Raw genomic sequence first — 22,643 nt, 5'->3', positions numbered from 1 at the left:
ACTGTCTTTTGTGCATCGTGATATTTAATGTCCTGGAAATAGCTTTGAACAACGAGATCCCGCTGATGCTGTGGAAGTTCACACACACACACTTATGCTAAGTTTTAACAGGTAAATCTGTCACGTCCCGTGTTTGCCAGCAGTGGGCAGTCTTCCTGCCTGCCGCCTACACACCTGTCAGCCATTGGTGACTAATTACTCAGCCTTTATTTGGACGCTCTGGCAGTCTACTCACTGCCGGCGTATTCCACGCCGTGCCAAATTCTCTCGCCCAATTCCTATTCGAATTATTCATTGCCTCTTAGCCTTGTGGCTGTTATTGCGCGTCGTTATTCCTCGAGTGAAATTTATAGCATTGTCCAATCAGACCCTCCTTGCTATTTTTTCCGCAAGAGTTTTCTGTTGTTCTCTTTATTTTATCCCTGGTCCTTATTTTGACCAGAGCTTTTTGTTATTCTCCCGGTTGGGTAATTCTGTGTTTGTATTAAAGACTCCTTTTGTTCTCTGACAAACCTCTTTCTGTGTCTGCTATTTCGGGGATCCACTTTCAGTTATTTGGTTGTACATGAAGCGATTATTCTGTCGCTTCGGGTACAACGTGACAAAATCACACCTTGGAGAAATAAAATGAAAACTTGGATCGTATATTTTTTACTCATTTGCATTTAATGTGGCAACCTTTGGACAAAAAAAAAGATACCTGTCTGTGTTATGTGTGCATGCTGCTGATACACAACATCAAACACACACACACACACACACACACACACACACTTACATATGGCAGAATACATGAGCCTTCATGTTGAAAATGGTGGGAGTTTTGCCACCTGCAACCTGCTGATAATGAAGCTGGATATCTCAGCCACCTAAAGGCAGCCATCTGTGCTGGGCTTTCTCTCCTGCGTTTACACAGGCACAGGCATGCGCAACCACAAGTAAGCACAAACACCCGCACGCACACACACAGGCACACACACACACACGCACAAACACACACACGCACACACACACACGCACACACGCACACTTTACCACTGGGACCAGGGATGCTTTTTCAAATTTTCACATCTACAAGACGAATGACGTCAGTGCCTATCATGTAGTTATTCACAAAGGCAGCCTCTGTATCTCTAAATAAAAGCAGTGGAAACACAAATTTCAGTCAGCACTCGGCTGTAAACATAAGCTTTCATGAGTCAAGGGCACAAGAAAACCAAAAGAAGACAGAAATAAGATATTTTTTAAAAACATTTTTCGATAACCTTAAATATTTCGAAATCAATTACAAAGAAGAATTGAAAAGAGATGTAAGCATTCTATCACCCACCCATACAAAAGGAGTGAGAGCCCGAGAAAAAAAAGCATTTGGGCAGTTTGAAGGAAGAGAGTGATCATTGTCACGAGATGACACACGAAACCATGGCAACCATGCCTACTGTTGACCAAGACTTTGCAAATGAGCATCAGGCCAAGGGAATGAAAATATGAAGAGGAGTGCTTCAGTCCTGACATACGCTTGCTCAATCTCTCTCACACACCCCACAAATACACAGAGTAATTGTTCTTTCAGCACAGCCTCACACCATCCAGTCGCTGGATACACACCATGGTTGCATTGTTCAACTGAAGTCTCATTGCTGAGAACAGTACGCTAGCCTACCTATCAGTGATGGTGTTAAACATGACAGAAGTGAAGCCTGATGGCCAGATTAGCGTGGATGATCTCTCCCAAAGTGGTTTCGGTATGTGAATCAAAACGAATTCCGTTTGAAAAACAAGAGATTAAATGAACTAGACATAGAATTTAAATTTGAACGTGAAGGAAATGTCACGGCCATAAACCATCATTAACAATGCACGCCGAGAATGTCGTAATTGAATCTATGTAAAACTGTTTTGCGGAATAATATTAATAGGAAAAAAAAACACAAGAGCAAATGACGTTTACTTCAACAAGCTAAGAATAGCTTGGTACACAGCCTCAGAAGTCCCCTGGGTTCAGAACGCACACGCGCATGCACGCACACACACACACACACACACACACACACACGCGCGCACACACACACACACACACACGCGCACACGCGCACACACACACACACACACGCACGCACACACACACACAGTGAGCATTATGAAGGAGGAGGTTTAATGATATGCCATACAGACCTCCCCTTACTGCCAATTCAGCACTGGAGCATTCAATTCATAACAACAGTCGCCAACCAACAGCTTGACTCTTCTTCAGAATCTTAATCTGAATCATCTTTATTGGCCAAGTATGTAGAACACACAACGGATTTGTCTCCGGTAGTAAAGCTACACTAGTAATATTAATAACAAGCAACTGGGGTAATTCTTGAGATTCCACCGCAGTTGTCACATGAGTACTGGCACATTCTTTTATGTCCACATGTATATGAGGTTAACGTTCTCACAAAACTCGTTCAGTCCCGTGTGTATGAGACAAAACACTAAACATTTCCACTCTAGGTTTGCTTCATGGGGAGGATGATGAAAAACATTTTGAACACGATAAACCAAAGAAATGACAAATTGAATCAGAGCTTAATAGAATGCTACCACAAAGCACAAATTCAATTTCCTAGACTTTCAAAACAAAATTTGCCATGGAGATCAAGTATATTTTCAAGAAGTCCCAGAGTTAAAACTTTGTCATTAAGCCTGCAACTAACAATTATTTCAAGAATTCATCGATGAATCCAAAATGTATATTTCCATCCCTTTATTTAAAAAAACTATAAATAATTTCAAATTTACATAGCAGAAATTAGCACAAGAAGGATGCTGCGTTGAACATTGCGGGGCTATGAAAAAATGTCTGAGTTATGTATAAAGTTATATAAACCTTTACAATGGATCAGGTGTGGCCAACCCGCGGCTCGCGAGCCACATGCGGCTCTTTGGCTGGTTCAGTGCGCCACCCGGGCTTTCACACGGCAAGCGTTGAAAACGCCTCGGCCTGACTTTCTGCTTTAAATGGGCCAGCTCATGTCACAGCAATCTCTGGTACCGGTATATAAAATAGAAGTCACCATACACTAAGGGTGTCAAACTCATTTTTTTTCACGGGCCACTTTGTAGTCACGGTTTGCCTTGGAGGGCCATAATCAATTTTGGGAAATGATATAAATGTTCACTCACCTCCACATATTACATAAACAGCACATGACAAATTGAGGAATAGCTAGTTTTAAAATCAGAAGTAAAGAATAATGACCGTTATTGTGGATTACATATGACAATTTGAAATGTTGGTTTAGACTTTAGCAAGCATCATGGAACTTGACATGCTTGATTTGCTTTCGCGGGCCACATAAAATGATGTGGCGGGCCAGATGTGGACCCTGGGCCTTGACTTTGACACCAGCGCCTTTCACAAAGAGTTAATCTTTTAATGATCTCTAAAATGAGGTGTAAACAGCTGCTCTGACAGCTCGCATAATAAGCTGACATAAACATTCTGCCAGATCGAAAGAATTTTTGACAGTGATTTTTATTACCTTAGTTGTAGTATATGATTTCTGAGCTATAAATTGTATTTATTATTGAAAATTGCTAGTTTAATTTCTTGTATTTTATAAATTGTTTTTGAAGTGTCTGCGCACTCACCAATTAAACAACCAAGTAAACCTGTTGGCTGCCCTTTGCTGAAAATGTGTCTTAGTAAGCCATTCTTCATGTTGAGAATTGTGTCGTCACAATTCGGGTAATTTATATAATAACTTCCCCTACAAGAAATTTCTCATTACTGACTCCTACTAACTAACCTGCGAATATCTGCCACTTTCAAGTTGAGTTGCATTGAGTATTGTAGGCTGCAGCAGCCGCAAACAGCATTATCTTCTGATAAGTGGCGCTCAGAAGTTGTTGTAGGGGTGAGGGCGGTGGGTATTTGTGTTTGGCTACATTTCCGCTGTATGATGTGCCTCATAGGTGGACAAAATGCACTAACTGAGAACTTTATGAAGCGTTTTGTATGAAGTTGTGACTCAACGAGTGAAAATGATTTCATTGTCTGACGAGAGTTTGGGCTCCGCTTATGCAAACAGAACCCGCTTGCCACAGTGGCATGCAGTGAGAGCCCCTAAGCATCTGCTGGGCTAAACACTAATACATTTACAAGTTACATTAAATGTTAATAATTTATTTCCAACAGTCTTTTGATTCAATTCATAGTGTGTGTCTTGGTTGCGCTGCTGGGAGGCTGAAGGGGTGCTGTAATTGGTATTTTGAGCATTACATATCAAGGTATTACGTATATGTAAATATACAGATTTAGACACCTGAGAACTGGTTTGAAATAAGGGCGACACAATCATATGGCTCCACGGCTTGGACTTCAGTGGTCAAACCTTGACAGTCTGCCGTGATCTTGCAGAAATTTAATACTGTATGTGGAACCAACTTTCAGTTAAAGACTTAAAGTGCATTATTCTAGATTGGGCGTTTTTAGATATAAAAGACATTTCACTTCATGAAAAAAATTCAAATTTCAGTATGAAGAAATTTCAGTATCAGGAAATGTTACTCTAGAACAGGGGTCTCAAACTCAGGTCGTGGAGGGCCGCTGTCGTGCATGTTTTCCATGTCTCACTGTTGCAACACACCTGATTCAAGTGAAAAGATTCAACGTCAGGCTTCCGCAGAGCTCGCTGATGATCTGATCATTTGAATCAGGTGTGTTGCAACAAGGTGACTTGGAAAACATGCAGGACAGCGGCCCTCCAGGACCGGAGTTTGAGACCCCTGCTCTAGAAAAAGTATCATGGGCAGGAGCTTCTGCAGCACAAAGGTATAATCCACTGTTGACAGCACTCGTGTCGACACGAGAACTAGGATAGTGACGTCACTGACTCACAAAGGAGGACTTGGCTCAGAGCATTCATTCATAATTCTTCTATGAAGTAACCTGGATGACACATTCCAATGGACCCCGCATGCAACTTGATCCTAAAGTCAGTGTTTATTTGATCATCCACGGTCAAGGTTTCATGATATAAAATGCATCCATATTCAGAAAGTTTCTCAAGACACTCATAATGCAAACTTGATCAAGTGTAAGTAAAACTAGCCTTTTGATGAGCTTCATTTATTAGTTCATGCGATGTTTTTATCTGTTGCTTTGCTTCTTCCGCATGCACTGATTTGCTAGCTAACAACCGTCTCCGATTAATATTGTGTTAAACCACGTTAATAGATCGTAGTTGATAGAGAAAAAAACGGGCATACGGATGTCGAACAGAGAAATTAATACGTCAAACAAATGTGGAACCAAGAAGCTAATTGTATATTTACGAAGCATGTTAGCTACCAACTTTTGACCTCCTCTAATAGGTTTCATTCGGACAAAACACTCAATGCTTTTCTATATCATTTCATCAACGGCTTGACCTACGCAGCAAAGAGAGTACTGAGTGCGTGTGTATTGGGGAATCTGTTCTATGTTAAACGGTGTATGTTTGAAGGTTAAGAATACAAGCCTTTTACATTCCAATGTAGCGTGCGGGAGATGAGTATGGTTGCTATAGCTACACAAGGTAACGACCCTACAATGGAATGTGGTTATTATAGCAAAGCAAGGTAGCTGCCCTCAAATGGTCATTGTTAAGATAAGCAGAACATATAGCGCAGCAAGTTAGCTGTCCTGAAATGGTCATTGTTAAGATTAGCAGAACATAGCAAAGCAAGTTAGCCGTCCTGAAATGGTCATTGTTAAGATTAGCAAAATGCCTGTAGTCTGCCCAGCAAAAATCATCCCTAGGTGGCCACGCATACGGATATGGTTAAAGCCACAAGCAATCACACAAAGGCCCGGTAGGGGCCCCTATTACATTTTTATAAACAGAAAAACTGATACCATTATAATCCATAAACCAAGTTGTGAAGTAATTATAGATACCATTAAAATCTAGCTAACGAAGAAAGCCACAGCCATTCAGAATTACACAACGCAGTATGACACCATTAAGTTAACAAACGATCGTAGAAACTAACCAATGAAATGAGAGGGGTTGCCCCTCATATCGCTATAAAACCTGTGTGTATTCCCGGGAGAATTCAGAGTTTTCCGATGTGCACATCTGTACCTCTCCGGGTTTTGATTGAATAAACTCGTTTGTGACCAGTCTGCACCTCGGCCTCTGGACTTAGTTTATTTTTGGACTTCGAACGATCTCGGCTTCAAGCTCTTAGAAACTTCTGGTGTGTCCCCTGATCTGCGGCTCAACTAAGAAACCTCTCTTCGCTTCTTTTCTGTCGGCCCACCGGATCCTTCAGCTGACGCCCGGGAAGAGGCGGAACGCCTCGGCGCGCCCCTGGTCTCCGGGAGAAGGCGTGGGGTCTGGCTCCGGGCCGACACATCATTACACAGTTATTTTCAATACATCCTGGTACAAGGCGGCCCGGTGTGAGTGTAAACGCAGATGGTTGTTCATCTATAGGGGTGACATTTGGTCTGGTGCTGCTCCGGTCTACCGCAGAGTGCTCGTTTGCGGGGCAGCACCGATGTAAAATGGTACGTGTGAATGCTACAGGGTTAAACATTTGCTCCGGAGCAAATGCTCGTTTGTTTGGGGGGATTTGCTTTCGTGCTGTTGTACTTCCGTTAACTATTTGTCGAATAACGACACAAGACTTGATGACAGTTGACTGGTGCTTTAGTAGATTATAGAATGGCAACTGGCAATAACAGTAGCAAGTGGCACCTTGCCTCTTGGGATATACCATCTCAACTAGAACGTGGGGGGGGGGGGGGTCCCCAAACATCATCTTTCCTTTTGTAGGAGACTGGACTGTCTCAGAGTTGTTTGTGTAGTTTGTTCCTCTGTTGTGTGTTCACAACCCCCCATAGAATTTATTTTGTGATTTCCTCTCTTGATTTTCTGTTTGGCGCATTATATGTTTGCTATTCTGAGTGTCATTGAAGTCATCGTTAATTTACGTTTTCGGAGGCGGTCACTGAACGCCTCTTGAGCAGAAGGCACGGAGACTGAGAAGGAGAAGGACGGGCCTGTACAGTCGTTGCTTAAGTTGTGTATGTTTTCAAAAGAACCAACACGACAGCTCTTTGTTTTCTATCGTTTTGCTCCGCTGCAGAAACCCCCGTGTGAACCCAAGTGGGGCAGCACCGGAGCAAATGTGTGCCGTGTGAACACACCTATTGTGTGCCCTGCGATTGACTGACAAGCAGTTCAGGGTGTCCCCCGCCTACTGCCCGAAGACAGCCGAGATAGGCTCCAGCACTCCCCGTGACCCTTGTGAGGATAAAGCGTGTCATGTCCCGTATTTGGCAGCAGGTGGCAGGCGTTCATTTCTGCTGCCTGCACATCTGCTGCCTATTTGTCTGTGATTGCACCTGCTATATCCAGGCGCTCCGGCTGTCGACTTATTGCATGCCGTGCCAGTGCTGTTGCCCATGTTTGTAAACATTATTCTAATACGATTGGTGTTTGTTACATTTTTGTCTCCCCATTGTGATGATTCAAAGTGTACACTTGAACTAGTAATCGTCTAATCATTTTCCTTGCCGTTTTTTGCAAGTGCTTTTTGTTTTCGCGTTACATTATTTCCTGGTTCTCGTTTTTGCCAGCATTTTCTGTTTTTTATTAGGTGGAGTTTTTGTTTATAATAAATATTATTTTGAGATGAAGTCCTTGTCAGTGTCTGCTATTTCGGGGATCCACTTATTCTCGTTTGCTCTGTTACGTACGAAGCAGTTCCTTTCCCTGCTTTGTGCGTAACGTGACAAAGCGGATCAGAAAATGGATGGATGGATGGACATTCTGGTACAATATCAAGTGATCTCAGAACATTGCATCTGTGTGAAAATGGCAGAAATCACATAGAGCCAAATAAGGAAAAAAAAAAACAATAGAAATCAAAAGAACAGACACACATACACACGCACAACGTGGTGATTGGCGAAATGAAAAGCAATTGGAAAACATGTCATTGAGGTCTGCGGGCCATTGTGAAGAAGCAAAACACTGTTTTATTCTTTATTTGTCAGGTGATCGGACCCCTGTAGTCTCGGTGTGTCCATTCTGGACGCTGTTTAGCTGTCGCCGATGACTCGGCCGTAGTCGGCCAGCCTGAAATACTGACGGCAGCTCACTGACAACTCACCGGATCGACAATCATATGACTTCAATGCACAGATTTACATAGCTTAGTCAAATTAATTGTAAATTTATTGTGAGATATTGTTATACGTAGTCATTAAATTCCAACTATAGGTACAAAGTCATTAACCAGTTGTGACTCTTTCATCTACCCTCGGCAAATGAGGCACGACTCTTGTCCATGCTGGGACTGCAGGGCAATACCTTTCACATTTCTGATTCCATGTTTTAACAGATGGCGGGACAGCTGAACTAAACCTGAGCCATTCATACAGTGCGTGGTGCAGCTGCGCTAACTGGGTGACTATATGATGGTAAATAGAGTTACAGTGTTGTCAGGCTGTTACTGCATATTCTTAAAACCAAACCCTTGACATTGATGTATTTTTGTGCTGACACAAACATTTATTTTAGCATGCAATAAATTCTAAACGCCAGGAAAGCTTGTTCAATGAGGTTGTCATTTCATCCACTTTATTCTGTGCCAATTTTAGTATCAAGCCACTGTGATGTGATGAGGTTATTTAGAATCATTCCGCACCCTGAAACACCACAAACAACTCCAGTGGATACACACCAGGGACGTACTGGACAATGTACCCTCTAAGATGCGTGTGTGGGCAATTGCGCACTGCTTTCACCCTCTCCACACAAAACAAATGTGGGCAGCGCATTAAGACAGTAAATTTAAAGTAATTATTAATCGTTAATAACCTGAGAAAAAAGAAATCAAAAATATATATTTGGCACATGTGATTGACGGAGCGGGAAAGAAAAATGCAACAACAAAAGACCGAAATGCAAGGCAAGCACACATGCCGTGGAATCATTTTCACACACATTGCTATGGGCATCCCTGCAGGATGGACGGACAGACAAATCCGTACCAGGGACGGAATACCGATCTGTCCAAAAGTGCCCACCCAAAATATTCCAGATTGAAACAATTCACTCAGCAAAGCAGTGTTGGTTCACCTAGCCTCATAAAGTCGTTCAGTTTTTCTTGAAAGTGAAACTTTAAACATTGTTTGACACCATCCTCCATCGTAAATTAAGCTACGGCTGCACATCGAGCTGAATCAATTAGAAACGATAGTTGCTGAACCAGTGAGAGGATGAGCAAACTCATTTGTCACTAGAAAGCGCTCTCTAAATCAGGATGAATTGTATTGTATTGTACTAGGACTGCGGGATGACCTTCCACAGGTAAATCTACAATCTGATTGGCTAAAAAAAGAACCAGAGATTTCAGTGGTTGTGTGTGTGTGTGTGTGTGTGTGTGTGGGTGCATGTGCTGCACCCGACGACCCGAAGGCGCTGCATGAATTAATATGTACACGGCAACACATTGAAGTTGAAATTTGATTGGACAATACAATTTGGGAAAAAAAACACACACACACACAAACAAACTACCAGTAGGCCAAGACAATCACTATGAAATGAAGATAAAAGAATGGATAAATGATTACAACTTTATTTAAATTGTAAATGCAGGTCTGTGATTTTGATCGTGTTTGGTTCTGCAAAGAAGGCCCCACGCGCTCTGTCAATAGATCAATAGGGTACACGTACATTGAGTCTTTCATTACCTACAAAATGTCTTTGGGGTCACTCTGCAAACACTTTCCTGTTCCATCTCCCTCAGTGTCTGTCAGGCATCGTACCGGTTATTTGTATTATGTAATGTTGTGGTTCACTTTTCTATACTTGTATTACACTCAAGCATGTTCAAATGTTACTTTACTTGTAGAATTAATAAAGCTTTTCTGATGTAGGAGTTGAACCTGAAAGGTCCATCCAGTTTCTCAACTACATGTCCTCAACTCTGAGTTGGAACCTCAGGTGACTTTGGCAAGAGGCAGGATACATCCTGGTCGGGTCACCACCCAATCACACATATAAACAATCATTCATAACTATGGGCAGGTTAGGGTCTTGAATTAACCTGCCATGCATATTTTGAGAATGGAACCTGAAGAAAGCCCGTGCAGTTTACTGAGAACCTCTGTGGCTGAAATAAATTAATTCCACTTTTAACCTCTGGGTTCTTTAATGGCTGGTTATGTTGACCTCGCCTCCTTTTAAAGCCATTTTAGCTGTTTTACTGCTGTTACGTACTCGGGTAAACCGAGTTAGGGAGGGGGATCCAATAAGCGTAGACAAAAACAAGGTCTCCGAAGTAAGACAATTTAATGTCCAAACCGAACCGAAAATAAGCGAGAACATAAAGCTCTGGTCCACAATGAGGACCAGGAGGTAAATCAAAAACGACTAACAAAAGGTGCTTGCACAAAAGAGCAAGAAAAGGAAAGTAAAGCCCACAAACTACGAACGAAAAACAATGTAACACTTTGTACACGCAAGAAAAGCCAGATCATCAAAACAAAATGGTACTCACACACAAACTTGGTACCGAGACTACACGCGAAAACACGACGAGGTCAAAAGCCACTAGTCAATGAGCAATGAGGTAAGCAATGCCAAAAACAATACTCCCACAACAGGTGTCGAACGTAGGAGTCCTTAAATAGTGTCTCTATTGATTAATGATTGCCAGCAGGTGTGCTAGAGAGACCGCTCCTGCCACCTGCTGGCCAGACCGAAAAACCGAAATGTGACAACTGCACATGTGAGTTCCTATCCTATCATATTTTGTATGATTTCCAACTTCAGATCTTTAAATATATCAATAACAAAACCCCATTAAAACTACCATTTTAAATTCCTTGTATTTTAGTCGATTGAAAGGCTGCGGGTTAATTTCCATGATGTTGAACTTTTGTTTTGAAATGTAAATCCTGAACACACGACATAAAGTACTTTACTTTCACAAAGAGTGTTCAACAAACTGTGTCTAATGCTGAACTTTGAGTTGATCTACTCTGCAATCGGAAACCTTGATTTTCTGGATCCAGAAAATCGGATTTGAATAAGTTTAATCAACCCGGCGTGTTTTCACCAGGAGTTAAGCGCATGCACCACAACTATGAGAAGCTAGCATCAATGGATCTCTGATTCGATGAGTCACAATGGAAATGCGGAAGAGGGTGACTGCTTTCTTCACCCCACTAAACTAGAAATATTAATGTGCTCTTGCAGCGAGTTTTAACACATTTTCAGGAAGACCGATGCAGCTGCTAAAGAGAGGGAGACGGCGTGGGAGAACACGGCTGTTCGGGTCAACGCCTAACTTTCAATGTAGACCTTTGCAATCACAATAATACAGCAGGGGAAATTTGCTGCCTATTGATTTATTTCCTTTTGGTGCAATCCAATGGGGGGGGGGGGGGGGGGGGTCAACACACTTGGCAACAGCTGAAGATGAAATATAAAAACATTGTTCCAACCTCGGCATGACACCCTTTTCTGACCGCTCTGCATAGAGTTGCCTTATTTAAATGCTCAGTTTTTCCAACATTGTACCCCAAAAAAGACAAACAAACAAAAAAAAAAGAAACAGAGCAACACACAATATCTGCCAGGATGTCAGAGCATGACTATGATTGGTTAGGTTGCAAATTTAAGGGCAGATTAGGTTGTGTATGTGGATGATGGACATAAAACGGTACCACTCAAAAAGCCAATTTTCTGAAAATGCTAAAACATTCGTGCATGGTTTGATAACCACCTCCCGATAAATTTTCAGTTCTCAGCACAATAATGCTGCACCTTCATCAATGTGATCATTATCAAAAGCGCGTGCCATGTTTGTGTGCATGTTTTTTTTAATTAAATGACAGCCGAACTAGGCTACGTCAAAACTCGCCTGCTGAATGAATGAGGGAATGAATTGGCCCGCGTGGCTCTGAAAGACGGCGGAAAGAGAGAGAAACTCAAGGTTCATTGAGAAAAGGTTCGGTACTCTGTTACTGCAGTAACTGGCCGAGAGCTTAAGTCTTCTATCTCTCTGAAACAAGCTTTACCCACCTTTGTCCGGTTTGAGTTACCTGAATTTTTGAAACGGAAAACTCAGTTTTCCTCATTTTAGGGTGAACAGATTCGGAGTTATTACTAAATCTGGCGCCGTGGAGAAGAAGTAAACGAAACATCATCAACAACCACAAAGTTGAATCAACTTGTCAAGCTAATACAAAGGCTCACAATTGAGGACGTGCGTGTGCGTGCGTCAGCCCGAACTGATATTCGGACAGCGCAACGGCCTCTGCGGAGAGCAGCCATGTGATGAATGGATGCTATAAGGGAATTACATGCCATTATCACTGTGCGCTCTCTGCCTGACAACAAGGATTAAAGGCATACTACCACCACCACCACCACCGTCATCATCACCACAAGGAGAGCGACCTTCACCGCACAGCCGCAAACGCAACATTCACATCTGCAATTCCAGGCGTTCCTCACTTCCCATTGCCCACATCCCGACAACCTCAAGGCACAGCCTTCGATTCACATGCTATGTCAGCAAGGCAGGTGCGGCGATGACGAGGACCAACAAGGCAGCCGCATCCGCCGCTGTAGCTACTCGGGATCACTAACCTGTTTGTCCTTTTCCCAGCGTCTTCTCCAAGCGATAGGGTCCCACATAGTTGGCACAATGCCCACTGTTAGCCTCCTTGCCCGACGAAGACATGTTGAGGCGTGAACTGATACGCAGGAGCGAGGATATATTTCTTGTCCAACTTGGACACGTTTCTGGGGAGAGAACCACAATCGTGCTGCGCAGTGGAGTTTGCCTCTGTCGGCGTGTCCGCAGGTACGCCCGCTTGCGTGTATATCCACGTCCCTTCCTTGCTGTCCTCGGATCTAGTCGTCCTCAAGGCGGTTCAGTTGAAGGTTTTGAACCGGAGTATCATGGCGGTACAGTCCGCGGAGCGGTGCGCTGCAGCGCCGTTGGGTGTGAACTGATGATGGGACAGCATCAACCGCCGTTGTCTCCGTCTCGCCCTACACCCCGATGTGAAAATGATGCAGTGTACTTCCGGCTGTTTCTTTCAAAATAAAAGCTTTAAACGTCCCTCAGCCACAGGCAACCTGCCCAGGTCAGTTTTGCTGTCGTTTTCAAAGGAGCGCCACACGTTGTTGCTTGGTTTTTTTTCCCCCGAAGCACTTTGCCAGAGCATAATCACGTGTAGGAAGTCGCCTTTGCAAATGTTCACCTCCACTTATAAAATGGACATCTCACAAAAATATACAAAATATTCAGTTAATGCTTGTTTACTTTCATGCTGGGATGAGTGAAAAGTGGCATAATAAAATGCATGTTCTTGATTTTGTAGTTGTAGTTGTCGTTTGTTGTTGTTCTCACTGTAAGGCAGTGGTCCCCAAACCTTTTCCTGTGAAGGCCACATAACTTTTCGCTTCTCTGATGGGGGTTTGTAACAGCAGATGTGTGACTGCAAGAGTACCTAGACGGAAAAATGTATCGTTTCCCAGAAACCCACACAAAATCAAATAACTTTTTTTGATACACTTGCGGTATTAAAGACGTCTTTCTTCTCGGGAAACACCACCTCCGCGACAGCATTCGTGCATTTCTTGACAAACTCTCCTTACCGCTGCTTGCTATCAGTTGAGCAAACCGAAAGCTAGCCCGAACAGATGGCTGGTTCAGCTGAGCTTGGCGTACAAATGTATTTTGCTGAGCTAACGTTCCTCTTTTTAGCGTTGACAGTTTGTCTGCTCTCATTTGCCCATGCAATAAATCGTACTTGTTGTTGTGACGGTATCACGTAGCATGGTGGTGGTGGATCCCAAAAAGCAGGCAGGAGGGAGGAGCAGGGTGTATTTGAAGAATTGTATTTAAAATAAAGAAAACTAAATCCAAAACACACAAAGTCCATAGTATCAAACAAAAACCCTGACTAAAGCTAAAACATAACAATGAACTAAACATGAAACCAAGAGCAAACAGCAACACACATGACAGTAGCAAGAAGCAACAATGACCCGACACTGAGTGTTCGGGCTGGGAGTCCTTTTAAGGCCCTAATTATGACCAACAGCTGTGCAGCTGCCGGGGGAGCCCTACAGTCAAGTCAAGTCAAGTCAACAGTATTTATAGAGCACTTTCAAACAGCCATCGCTGCATACAAAGTGCTGTACATGGAGCGATTTAACATACACAATAAACAGTAAGACGAAATGGTAATAAAGGCGGTAGAAAGCACCAAGCAGTAAAATCATGCTGAGTCGAACGCCAAAGAATACAAGTGGGTTTTGAGGAGGGCTTTAAAGATGGGCAGCGAGGAGGCTTGCCAAATGTTCAGTGGGAGGTCATTCCAGAGAGGGGGACCAGCAACAGAAAAGGCTCGATTCCCTCTGAGCCTCAGTTTAGTTCTTAGTACTTCTAACAAAGACTGGTCCACAAACCTGAGGCGCCGGGCAGGTGTGTAGGGGCGGATGAGCGGAAGAGGTATGGTGGCGCGAGATTATTTAGAGATTTGAAAACAAAGAGGAAGATCTTGAAAATAACTCTAAAATGAATGGGGAGCCAGAATGAGTTTCAACTCCCACCTCCGACAGAGCTTTTCCCATGTTCCGGGGGAGACGGGTGACATTGAGCCCGAGTGGACCATGTTCCGTGCTTCTATTGTTGAGGCGGCCAATCTGAGTTGTGGCCGTAAGGTGGTTGGTGCCTGTCATGGCGGCAACCCCCGTACTCGCTGGTGGACACCAGCAGTAAGGGATGCCGTCAAGCTGAAGAAGGAGTCCTATCGAGCCTTTATGGCCTGTGGGACCCCAGAGGCAGCTGACGGGTATCGACTGGCCAAGCGGAACGCAGCTTCGGTGGTCGCCGAGGCAAAAACCCGAGCGTGGGAAGAGTTCGTTGAGGCCATGGAAGCCGACTTCCGGACGGCTTCGAGGAAATTCTGGTCCATCATCCGACGTCTCAGGAGGGAGAAGCAGTGCACCACTAACACTGTGTACAGTGGGGATGGGGCGCTGCTGACTTCGACTCGGGACGTTGTGAACCGGTGGCCGGGTACTTCGAAGACCTCCTCAACTCCACCAACACACCTTACTTAGAGGAAGCAGAGCCTGGGGACTCTCAGGTGTGCTCTCCTATCTCTGTGGTTGAAGTCACCGATGTGGTTAACACGCTCCTCGGTGGCAGGGCCCCAGGGGTGTATGAGATCCGCCCGGAGTTCCTCAAGGCTCTGGATGATGAGGGGCTGTGCTGGTTGACACGCCTCTGCAGCATCGCGTGGTCAACAGGGAGAGTGCCTCTGGATTGGCAGACCGGGGTGGTAGTCCCTCTTTTTAAAAAGGGGAACCGGAGGGTGTGTTCTAACTACAGAGGGATCACACTCCTCAGCCTCCCTTGTAAGGTCTATTCAGGGGTGCTGGAGAGGAGGGTCCGTCGGGAAGTCGAGCCTCAGATTGAGGAGGAGCAGTGTGGTTTTCGTCCCGGCCGTGGAACAGTGGACCAGCTCTACACCCTTAGCAGGGTCCTTGAGGGTATGTGGGAATTCGCCCAACCAGTCTACATGTGTTTTGTGGACTTGGAGAAGGCGTTTGACCGTGTCCCTCGGGGAGTTCTGTGGGGGGTGCTTCGTGGGTATGGGGTACCGAACCCCCTGATACGGGCTGTTCGGTCACTATACCACCGATGTCAGAGTTTGGTTCGCATTGTCGGCAGTAAGTCGGAATCGTTTCCAGTGGGGGTAGGACTCCGCCAAGGCTGCCCTTTGTCGCCGATTCTGTTCATAACTTTTATGGACAGAATTTCTAGGCGCAGCCGAAGCTTTGAGGGGGTCCGTTTTAGGGGCCTCAGTATTGCATCCCTGCTTTTTGCAGATGATGTGGTGCTGTTGGCTCCTTCAAACGGGGCTCTCCAACTCTTACTGGAGCGTTTCGCAGCCGAGTGTGTAGCGGTTGGGATGAAAATCAGCACCTCCAAATCTGAAACCATGGTCCTCAGTCGGAAAAGGGTGGAGTGCCCCCACCGGGCCGGGACGGAGATCTTGCCCCAAGTGGAGGAGTTCAAGTATCTTGGGGTCTTGTTCACGAGTGGGGGAAGGAGGGAGCGGGAGATCGACAGACGGATCGGTGCAGCGTCTGCTGTGATGCGGACGTTGTATCGGTCTGTCGTGGTGAAGAAGGAGCTGAGCCAAAGGGCGAAGCTCTCAATTTACCGGTCGATCTACGTTCCAACCCTCATCTATGGTCACGAGCTATGGGTCGTGACCGAAAGAACGAAATCCCGGATACAAGGGGCCGAAATGAGTTTTCTCCGCAGGGTGTCCGAGCTCTCCCTTAGAGATAAGGTGAGAAGCTCGGTCATCTGGGAGGGGCTCAGAATCGAGCCGCTTCTCCTCCACGAGGAGGAGCCAGATGATGTGGCTTGGGCATCTGATTCGGATGCCTCCTGAGCGCCTCCCTGGTGAGGTGTTCCGGGCATGTCCCACTGGGAGGAGACCCCGAGGAAGACCCAGGACACGCTGGAGAGACTATGTCACCCAGCTGGCCTGGGAACGTCTCGGGATCCCCCGGGGAGAGCTGGAAGAAGTAGCTAGGGAGAGGGAAGTCTGGGCTTCCCTGCTAAAGCTGTTGCCCCCGTGACCCGGCCCCGGATAAGCGGTAGATGATGGATGGATGGATGGATGGATGGATGGATGGATGGGATGGATGAATGAATGGGGAGCCAATGAAGGGATGCCAGAGTAGGAGTTATGTGCTCCCTCTTACGAGTACCAGTCAAGAGGCGAGCAGCGGCATTCTGGACCAGCTGAAGGTGCTTAATGGAGGACTGGCTGACTCCAAAGTACAGGGCATTACAGTAATCGAGCCGGGATGTGACAAAGGCATGGATTACTGTCTCAAAGTGTTCATGTGAGAGGAAATGTTTTATTTTGGCCAGCTGTCTAAGGTGAAAGAAGCTGGATTTAACAACGGCACCAATTTGCCAATCGGGTTTGAAATCACTGTCCAGTTTAAGGCCCAAGTTTGAGACCGTTGATTTCAAATAAGGAGACAGGGGGCCCAAGTCTACAGGATGGAATGTACAAGGGCCACTGGGACCAAACAATATCACCTCTGTCTTCTTTTCGTTGAATTTCAAGAAATTTTGTGCCATCCAGGTTTTGATTTCTTCAAGACAGGATAGGAGTGGCCTTAATGAGAAGGCGTCTTTCTTGCTCAGTGGGACATAGATCTGGCAGTCATCTGCATAGCAGTGGAAGGGAATACCATGTTTCCTTAAGATGGAACCCAATGGGTGAAGATACAGCGAGAATAGCAGAGGCCCCAGAATTGAGCCCTGTGGAACACCACATGACAGGGAAGCAGTGCGTGACTCAGAGCAGCCAAGGCTGACACAAAAGGTCCTGTCAGCGAGATAGGACCTAAACCACTCAAGAGCACTGCCGCCAATGCCCACAAAGTGCTGCAAACGAGTCAGCAGAATACTGTGATCCACTGTATCAAATGCTGCAGTTAAGTCCAATAAGACCAGACACACGTGGTCTCCAGAGTCATTTGCCAGGTGGATGTCATTAGAAACGCGTAACAGGGCTGACCAGAATTTTGGAAATGAAAGGCAGTTTTGAAATGGGCCTGTAACTTGACAGCACATCTGGATCAAGACCAGGTTTCTTGATCAAGGTTTGGACCACATCATGTTTAAACTGTTGGGGAACAACACCAGAAGAAAGGCTGCTGTTGATGATATCCAAGACCGATGCACCAACACTCGAGAGAACCTCCTGAAAGAAGCGTGGGGGAAGAGAGTCGCAAGGGGAGCCAGATGGCTTCGTCTGGTAAACTACATCCTCCAAAAGCGCCAAGGACACAGTATCAAAAGAATTAAGTACAGCTGAACATGGAACATGGACAGAGGGGTCAGATGCGGTATTTGAGAACGGAGTGCTAGCTGTAGAGACCTTATCAATGAAAAACTGAAGGAATCTGTTGCACATCTCGGGTGAGGAATCCGAGCAAGTAGGCAGAGGGGGTTTGAGTACAGAATCTATTGTTTTAAATAGTGCGGATGGGTTGTGACGGTTAGCTAGAATAAGGTCCGACAGATATTCTCTTTTGGCCTCTTTTACTGTGAGCTGGTAGTTACGCCACCAGTCTTTCCAAATTTGATAAGAGATATGCAATTTGTCTTTTTTCCACCAGTGTTCAGCTTTGCGACACTCCTGCCTAGCTGCGCGCGTAATGTCGTTAAACCATGGCTCGGGTTTAGGCTTTGGGAGCACAATTTTTGAAGGAGCCACCAAATCCAGGATGCCACCTGGCACCTGTTGGTCCATAAACCGAATCATAACAGACGGGATTCATAGTGTCTCCACAGATTGTATTCTTTGAATACCGCCACCGACAGATGAGACAGACAATCTTTTCTTTGCATTGAAAAAAAAATCGTTTCTCCATTTTGGGTCAAATTCCCTGTATTCTAAATATTTTTTTTCTCTTACCTCACCTTTTCGCCATGATTACATTGTCTTTGAGAGGGACGGGTTCAGGATTTTTTTTTTTCTGGGGTTGCCAGATACCGGCACAGACCGCAGAAGGATGGAACAAATGTCACGTTATATGTGTTTATGAAACTGTTACTAGCTAATAGTTAATCATGAAAATAGTTCATAACTAAGGAATATTTTATTGGCAAAGCCAAATTTTATGATAAAATACAAATATACATAGATGAAAAATAAATCAAAATACTCTATGGTATTGTTCAGGGGGGCCGGACCAAATGTGGAGGCGGGCCGGATCTGGCCCACAGGCCGTAGTTTGGTCACCATTTGGTTATAGTGTAATGCAGGGGTGCCCATTAGGTAGATCCTGATCTACCGGTAGATCTAAGACAGGTCCCAAGTAGATCTGAAGAGTGTCGAGGAGAAAAAAAACAAACAACAATTTGTGTGTCTTTTGTACATGTTCGTAACATACGTTCGTATTTTTTTGTGTTCATGTACGCTACACCCTAATCATCCTATTAGTCTCATTTTCACAAAATAAATATTAAAAAAATAAAATAAAGCAGGTATAAACCTTGAATTTACGGTCGCGCCTGGTTACGTTACCGGAAGTTGTTAGTGCTCAGCAGTCTGCAATTGCAGCTTGTAATCAGAGCTGTTGCGCTCTATCTTTTATCGTCATTCTTCTCATTCAGAGTTTGCTTCGTGTACAATTCACCGAGGGCACGGGCAAAGAATAGGAATCTAGGAGGGTCCAGGGAAGCACTTTAAAATGGTACTTGTGAGCTACGATAGTTAACAGGCTGCAGAAGTGCGTCACATGCCTCAGTTGAAATAGCAAAATAGCCCCGCCAGGCAGAGATAAATAAGTGCATACAATTTAATTAGATGTTTTTATACATACTTTGACAGGTGCATTCACCCACTTTTACAAGCAATCCTGATATGTTTCAACACTCAAAACCAATATAAAATCTGCCAACTCGCATCTCTTTCTAAGGTGTTGTGTCACCCTGGCCATACCACTGAAATATTTCTGGCTAGGCCCCTGCTCACACCCCCTTCTACGGCAAGCAACAAAGAACTCCAACGGTGGGTCTGACAAACAGCAATTCGCATTCACGTAGTGTGGTTGACTTGCTGGTTGTGTTCGATGGACCAATACAGTTTCCGAGGTTGAGACGGCCTTTTGTATATTTGTCAAGTTCCAAGTGAAACTCTTGTAGACTGTTTGGGCAAACGCAGATGACACATGACATACTTTAGCTGTTGCTTTTTCATAGTCTATCCATCCATTTTCTAAAGTGCCTATCATTACCAGGCTTGGCTCGAGCTTATTCGAAGGGTAATTATAGATTTCTGTCATGCTTCATGTAACACAGTCACTTTAGAAATTTTGCATCTGTGTGGGGTCGCAGAGACTTTGTATGCAGTCATGTGACTGCCTGGCTTCTTCCAATAAGCAGGGGTCTGTTTCACAAAACAGGTTTAGTAATAGCTCTGAATTGGGAAACCCTAAAGTGAAGGAAACGTTTTCCGTTAAAAAAATGGGAGGAACTCTTATTGAATCGGGAATCCTTCCATGCTGGCTTTTCGTAGTTGTGGTGAAATGTTGGATATTCATCTGCATTGTTTTTTGTCGAGAGTTAAAAATAGACAGAAACAAATGTTCTTCTGTTTCAGCACAAACAATATGAGGCCAATCTCTAGACAGTGCCCGATGAAGGCCAGAGAGAGTGAGAGACTGAGGACTTTGGAGACATTAGCTTTCAGAGAGAACACAGAGTAGGACAAAGACACGGAAGAGGCAGAGAACGATTATCAGTGTGAGATGTTGAGTCGGGTCTGTGTTATACTACTGTTGCAACGCCTAATTTTATCACAGAGGGCCGAATTCACAAAAGGATTGCATGGCTTTTGGTCAGCGCTAACTGAAAAAAATTGAGCAAACAAATAGCATCTAATCAACAAAGCAGGTGCAGATGGTGAAATGCGTCACTAATTGGGATGCCAACGAGAATGCGTCTCGGTGCAACAGTGGTATTTGCACATATTTAAATGAGGTAATATGCCTAAATTTGGCAGAGAAATTACCCACCTTTATGCATATGAGTCTAATTGATAAACAACGTCTAATTCACTAACAGCATCGCTAATAGCCGCATACAGTTTTGGGGCTGCAAAAAACGTGTGGAGTTTGCATGTTCCCCCGTGCCTGCGTGCGTTTTCTCCAGGTACTCCGGTTTTCTCCCACATTGTAAAATCATGCACGGCAGGTTAATGGACACAAAATTGTCATTAAAGTTTTTGCAATCCTACCTAAGCTATCGGTGCATTTTGTTTTCACAGTTTGACCAGTGATTTTTTTCCTTCACGGTATGAGTACTATACGAGTTAATATATGAGGTCAACTATTTTTGTGTGCACAGAATTAGTTGTGTTGTTGTATGTTGTATTGTACCGTTTTCACGAAGACATCTGTACTTAGTCTGAGCTACACAGCGAGATAAACCTATAATGTTATAACTAATAGTTGCCAGCTTTAATGAACAGCCTTAACATCAGACAGATAATTTGTCCCATTTGTTAGTAATTAGTATTCTTGTTTTATTGTAAAAAAAACTGCAATAACTTTTATACTTTTGTACGTTTTTTTAATTGATGTATGTTGAAGATTAAAATTGTTGTATTTCAGCTGCATTTTTTTTTTAAACACACCTGTCAAATTAGCAAACAGGTGTGCACAAACACATTCGCTTGCATGTTAGGATGCATGATTCATTTCAGGTCAAGATATGAATGAGAAGGAGTGACACCATCAATCAAACCACATTCCAAATTTGAAAAACATAAAAACTAAGTTTACAAAGTGTTACAAAGACTGTGTGGGTGTGAGAAAGACAGAGAGAAAACTGGAGTGAAAAAAGAAAGTGAGAAAGCAGTAATGAGAGAGAGGGCGAAGGTGAGGGAGAGGGTGTGGCAGGAGAGAGAGTGGGTGAGGGTGAGAGAGAGAGAGAGCGAAATAGAGAGAGAGAGAGAGAGAGAGAGAGAGAGAGAGAGAGAGAGAGAGAGAGAGTGGGGTGGGGGGGTGGGGGGGACAGAGAGCTTGACCACATTTACTGGATTTGGCAGTTGTGAGCTATATGTCGCCTCCACAACAAAAGGCAACACATTTTATGGCAGATGGATCCCGGGTCCTGCTACCACCCTCTCTCTCCCCCAACCCCATCTGCCTCCCTCTTATCTACTCACAAATCCCCCCCCACACACACACACACCCACCCCCACCCCTACAACTGTATCCCGAACAAAGACGGGGCCACCATAGTATTATGTCAGACCCAGTTGCCAAGAGACAGCTTCTACCCAAATGATTTCCTTTTAATTTAAAGTGACACCAACAACACCAGTGACACTCCCCCCACAACAGCCACCCAAAATGTGAGCTGGGGGAGGTTGTGGCCCTCATGCACTGATCAATTTTGAGTTTTCTCCTCAATTCAGGACTCTGTGGTGTTCCCCCTCGATGGTTTTAATGGCTCATAGTTGTAGCAGACAGTAACTGCAGCACCTATACAAGTGAGACATTCTAATCGCCTCACATGTGTAATAATACGTCTTAAATATCCTAGTCCTACAAGGGGCCTGACTGTCTGACATGATAAAGTGTCTGTGTTAGCACAACAGTGGAGTTTTTTAGCGAACAAGGCAGTGAACATAACAGTGGTTTGCCAGCCACTTGACTAGACAAGTGCACTTTTATTCATCAGTCAATGCAGAGAGCTAAGCAAAGTTACAGTAACAAACAAATGCTACATTTGCTTATGATAACCACAACAAAAATGCAACTTTAATGTGTGTTTTTATTTTTATTTTTTAGACTGGACCAATTTTTGAACACCATCTTGTGTTTTTGGGCTGGCACAAGACAATCATTCTTGTTGCCAACAAATAATAATTTTGCAATAATTTTGCTATGGATGGAGAATATCAGGCGTCTGTGAATTCGATAGTTGTGGTCATTAATGCCCTGAATTATCTTGCTGATGTAATGTTCATCGTTAATACATAGTTTTCAAACAGTTACCCTTGAAACATTATA

The 22,643-nt window shown here is 44.2% G+C and overlaps 1 protein-coding gene across 9 annotated transcripts in view; it reads right to left on the bottom strand.

The window, feature by feature from the left end:
- The window catches only part of LOC127599714 (serine/threonine-protein kinase BRSK2-like), a 122,781-nt gene extending 109,730 nt beyond the window's left edge, over positions 1–13,051 (bottom strand). For 2 of the 9 annotated variants that reach the window (XM_052063882.1, XM_052063881.1), the window contains exon 1: positions 12,651–13,050. In XM_052063882.1, coding sequence (XP_051919842.1) covers positions 12,651–12,744 — 94 coding nt within the window. In that variant the 5' untranslated portion in view covers positions 12,745–13,050. Of the gene's footprint in view, positions 1–12,650 lie in introns of all 9 variants that reach the window. The other 7 variants (XM_052063884.1, XM_052063883.1, XM_052063880.1 and 4 more) reach the window with 6 other exon arrangements.
- Between the last annotated feature and the right edge of the window lie 9,592 nt (positions 13,052–22,643).

Source organism: Hippocampus zosterae, chromosome 4 (genome assembly GCF_025434085.1).
Source record: "Hippocampus zosterae strain Florida chromosome 4, ASM2543408v3, whole genome shotgun sequence".
Lineage (NCBI taxonomy): Eukaryota > Metazoa > Chordata > Actinopteri > Syngnathiformes > Syngnathidae > Hippocampus > Hippocampus zosterae.
The sequence above is the reverse complement of the archived record's forward strand: the minus strand, read 5'-3'. Positions and strand labels throughout refer to the sequence as shown.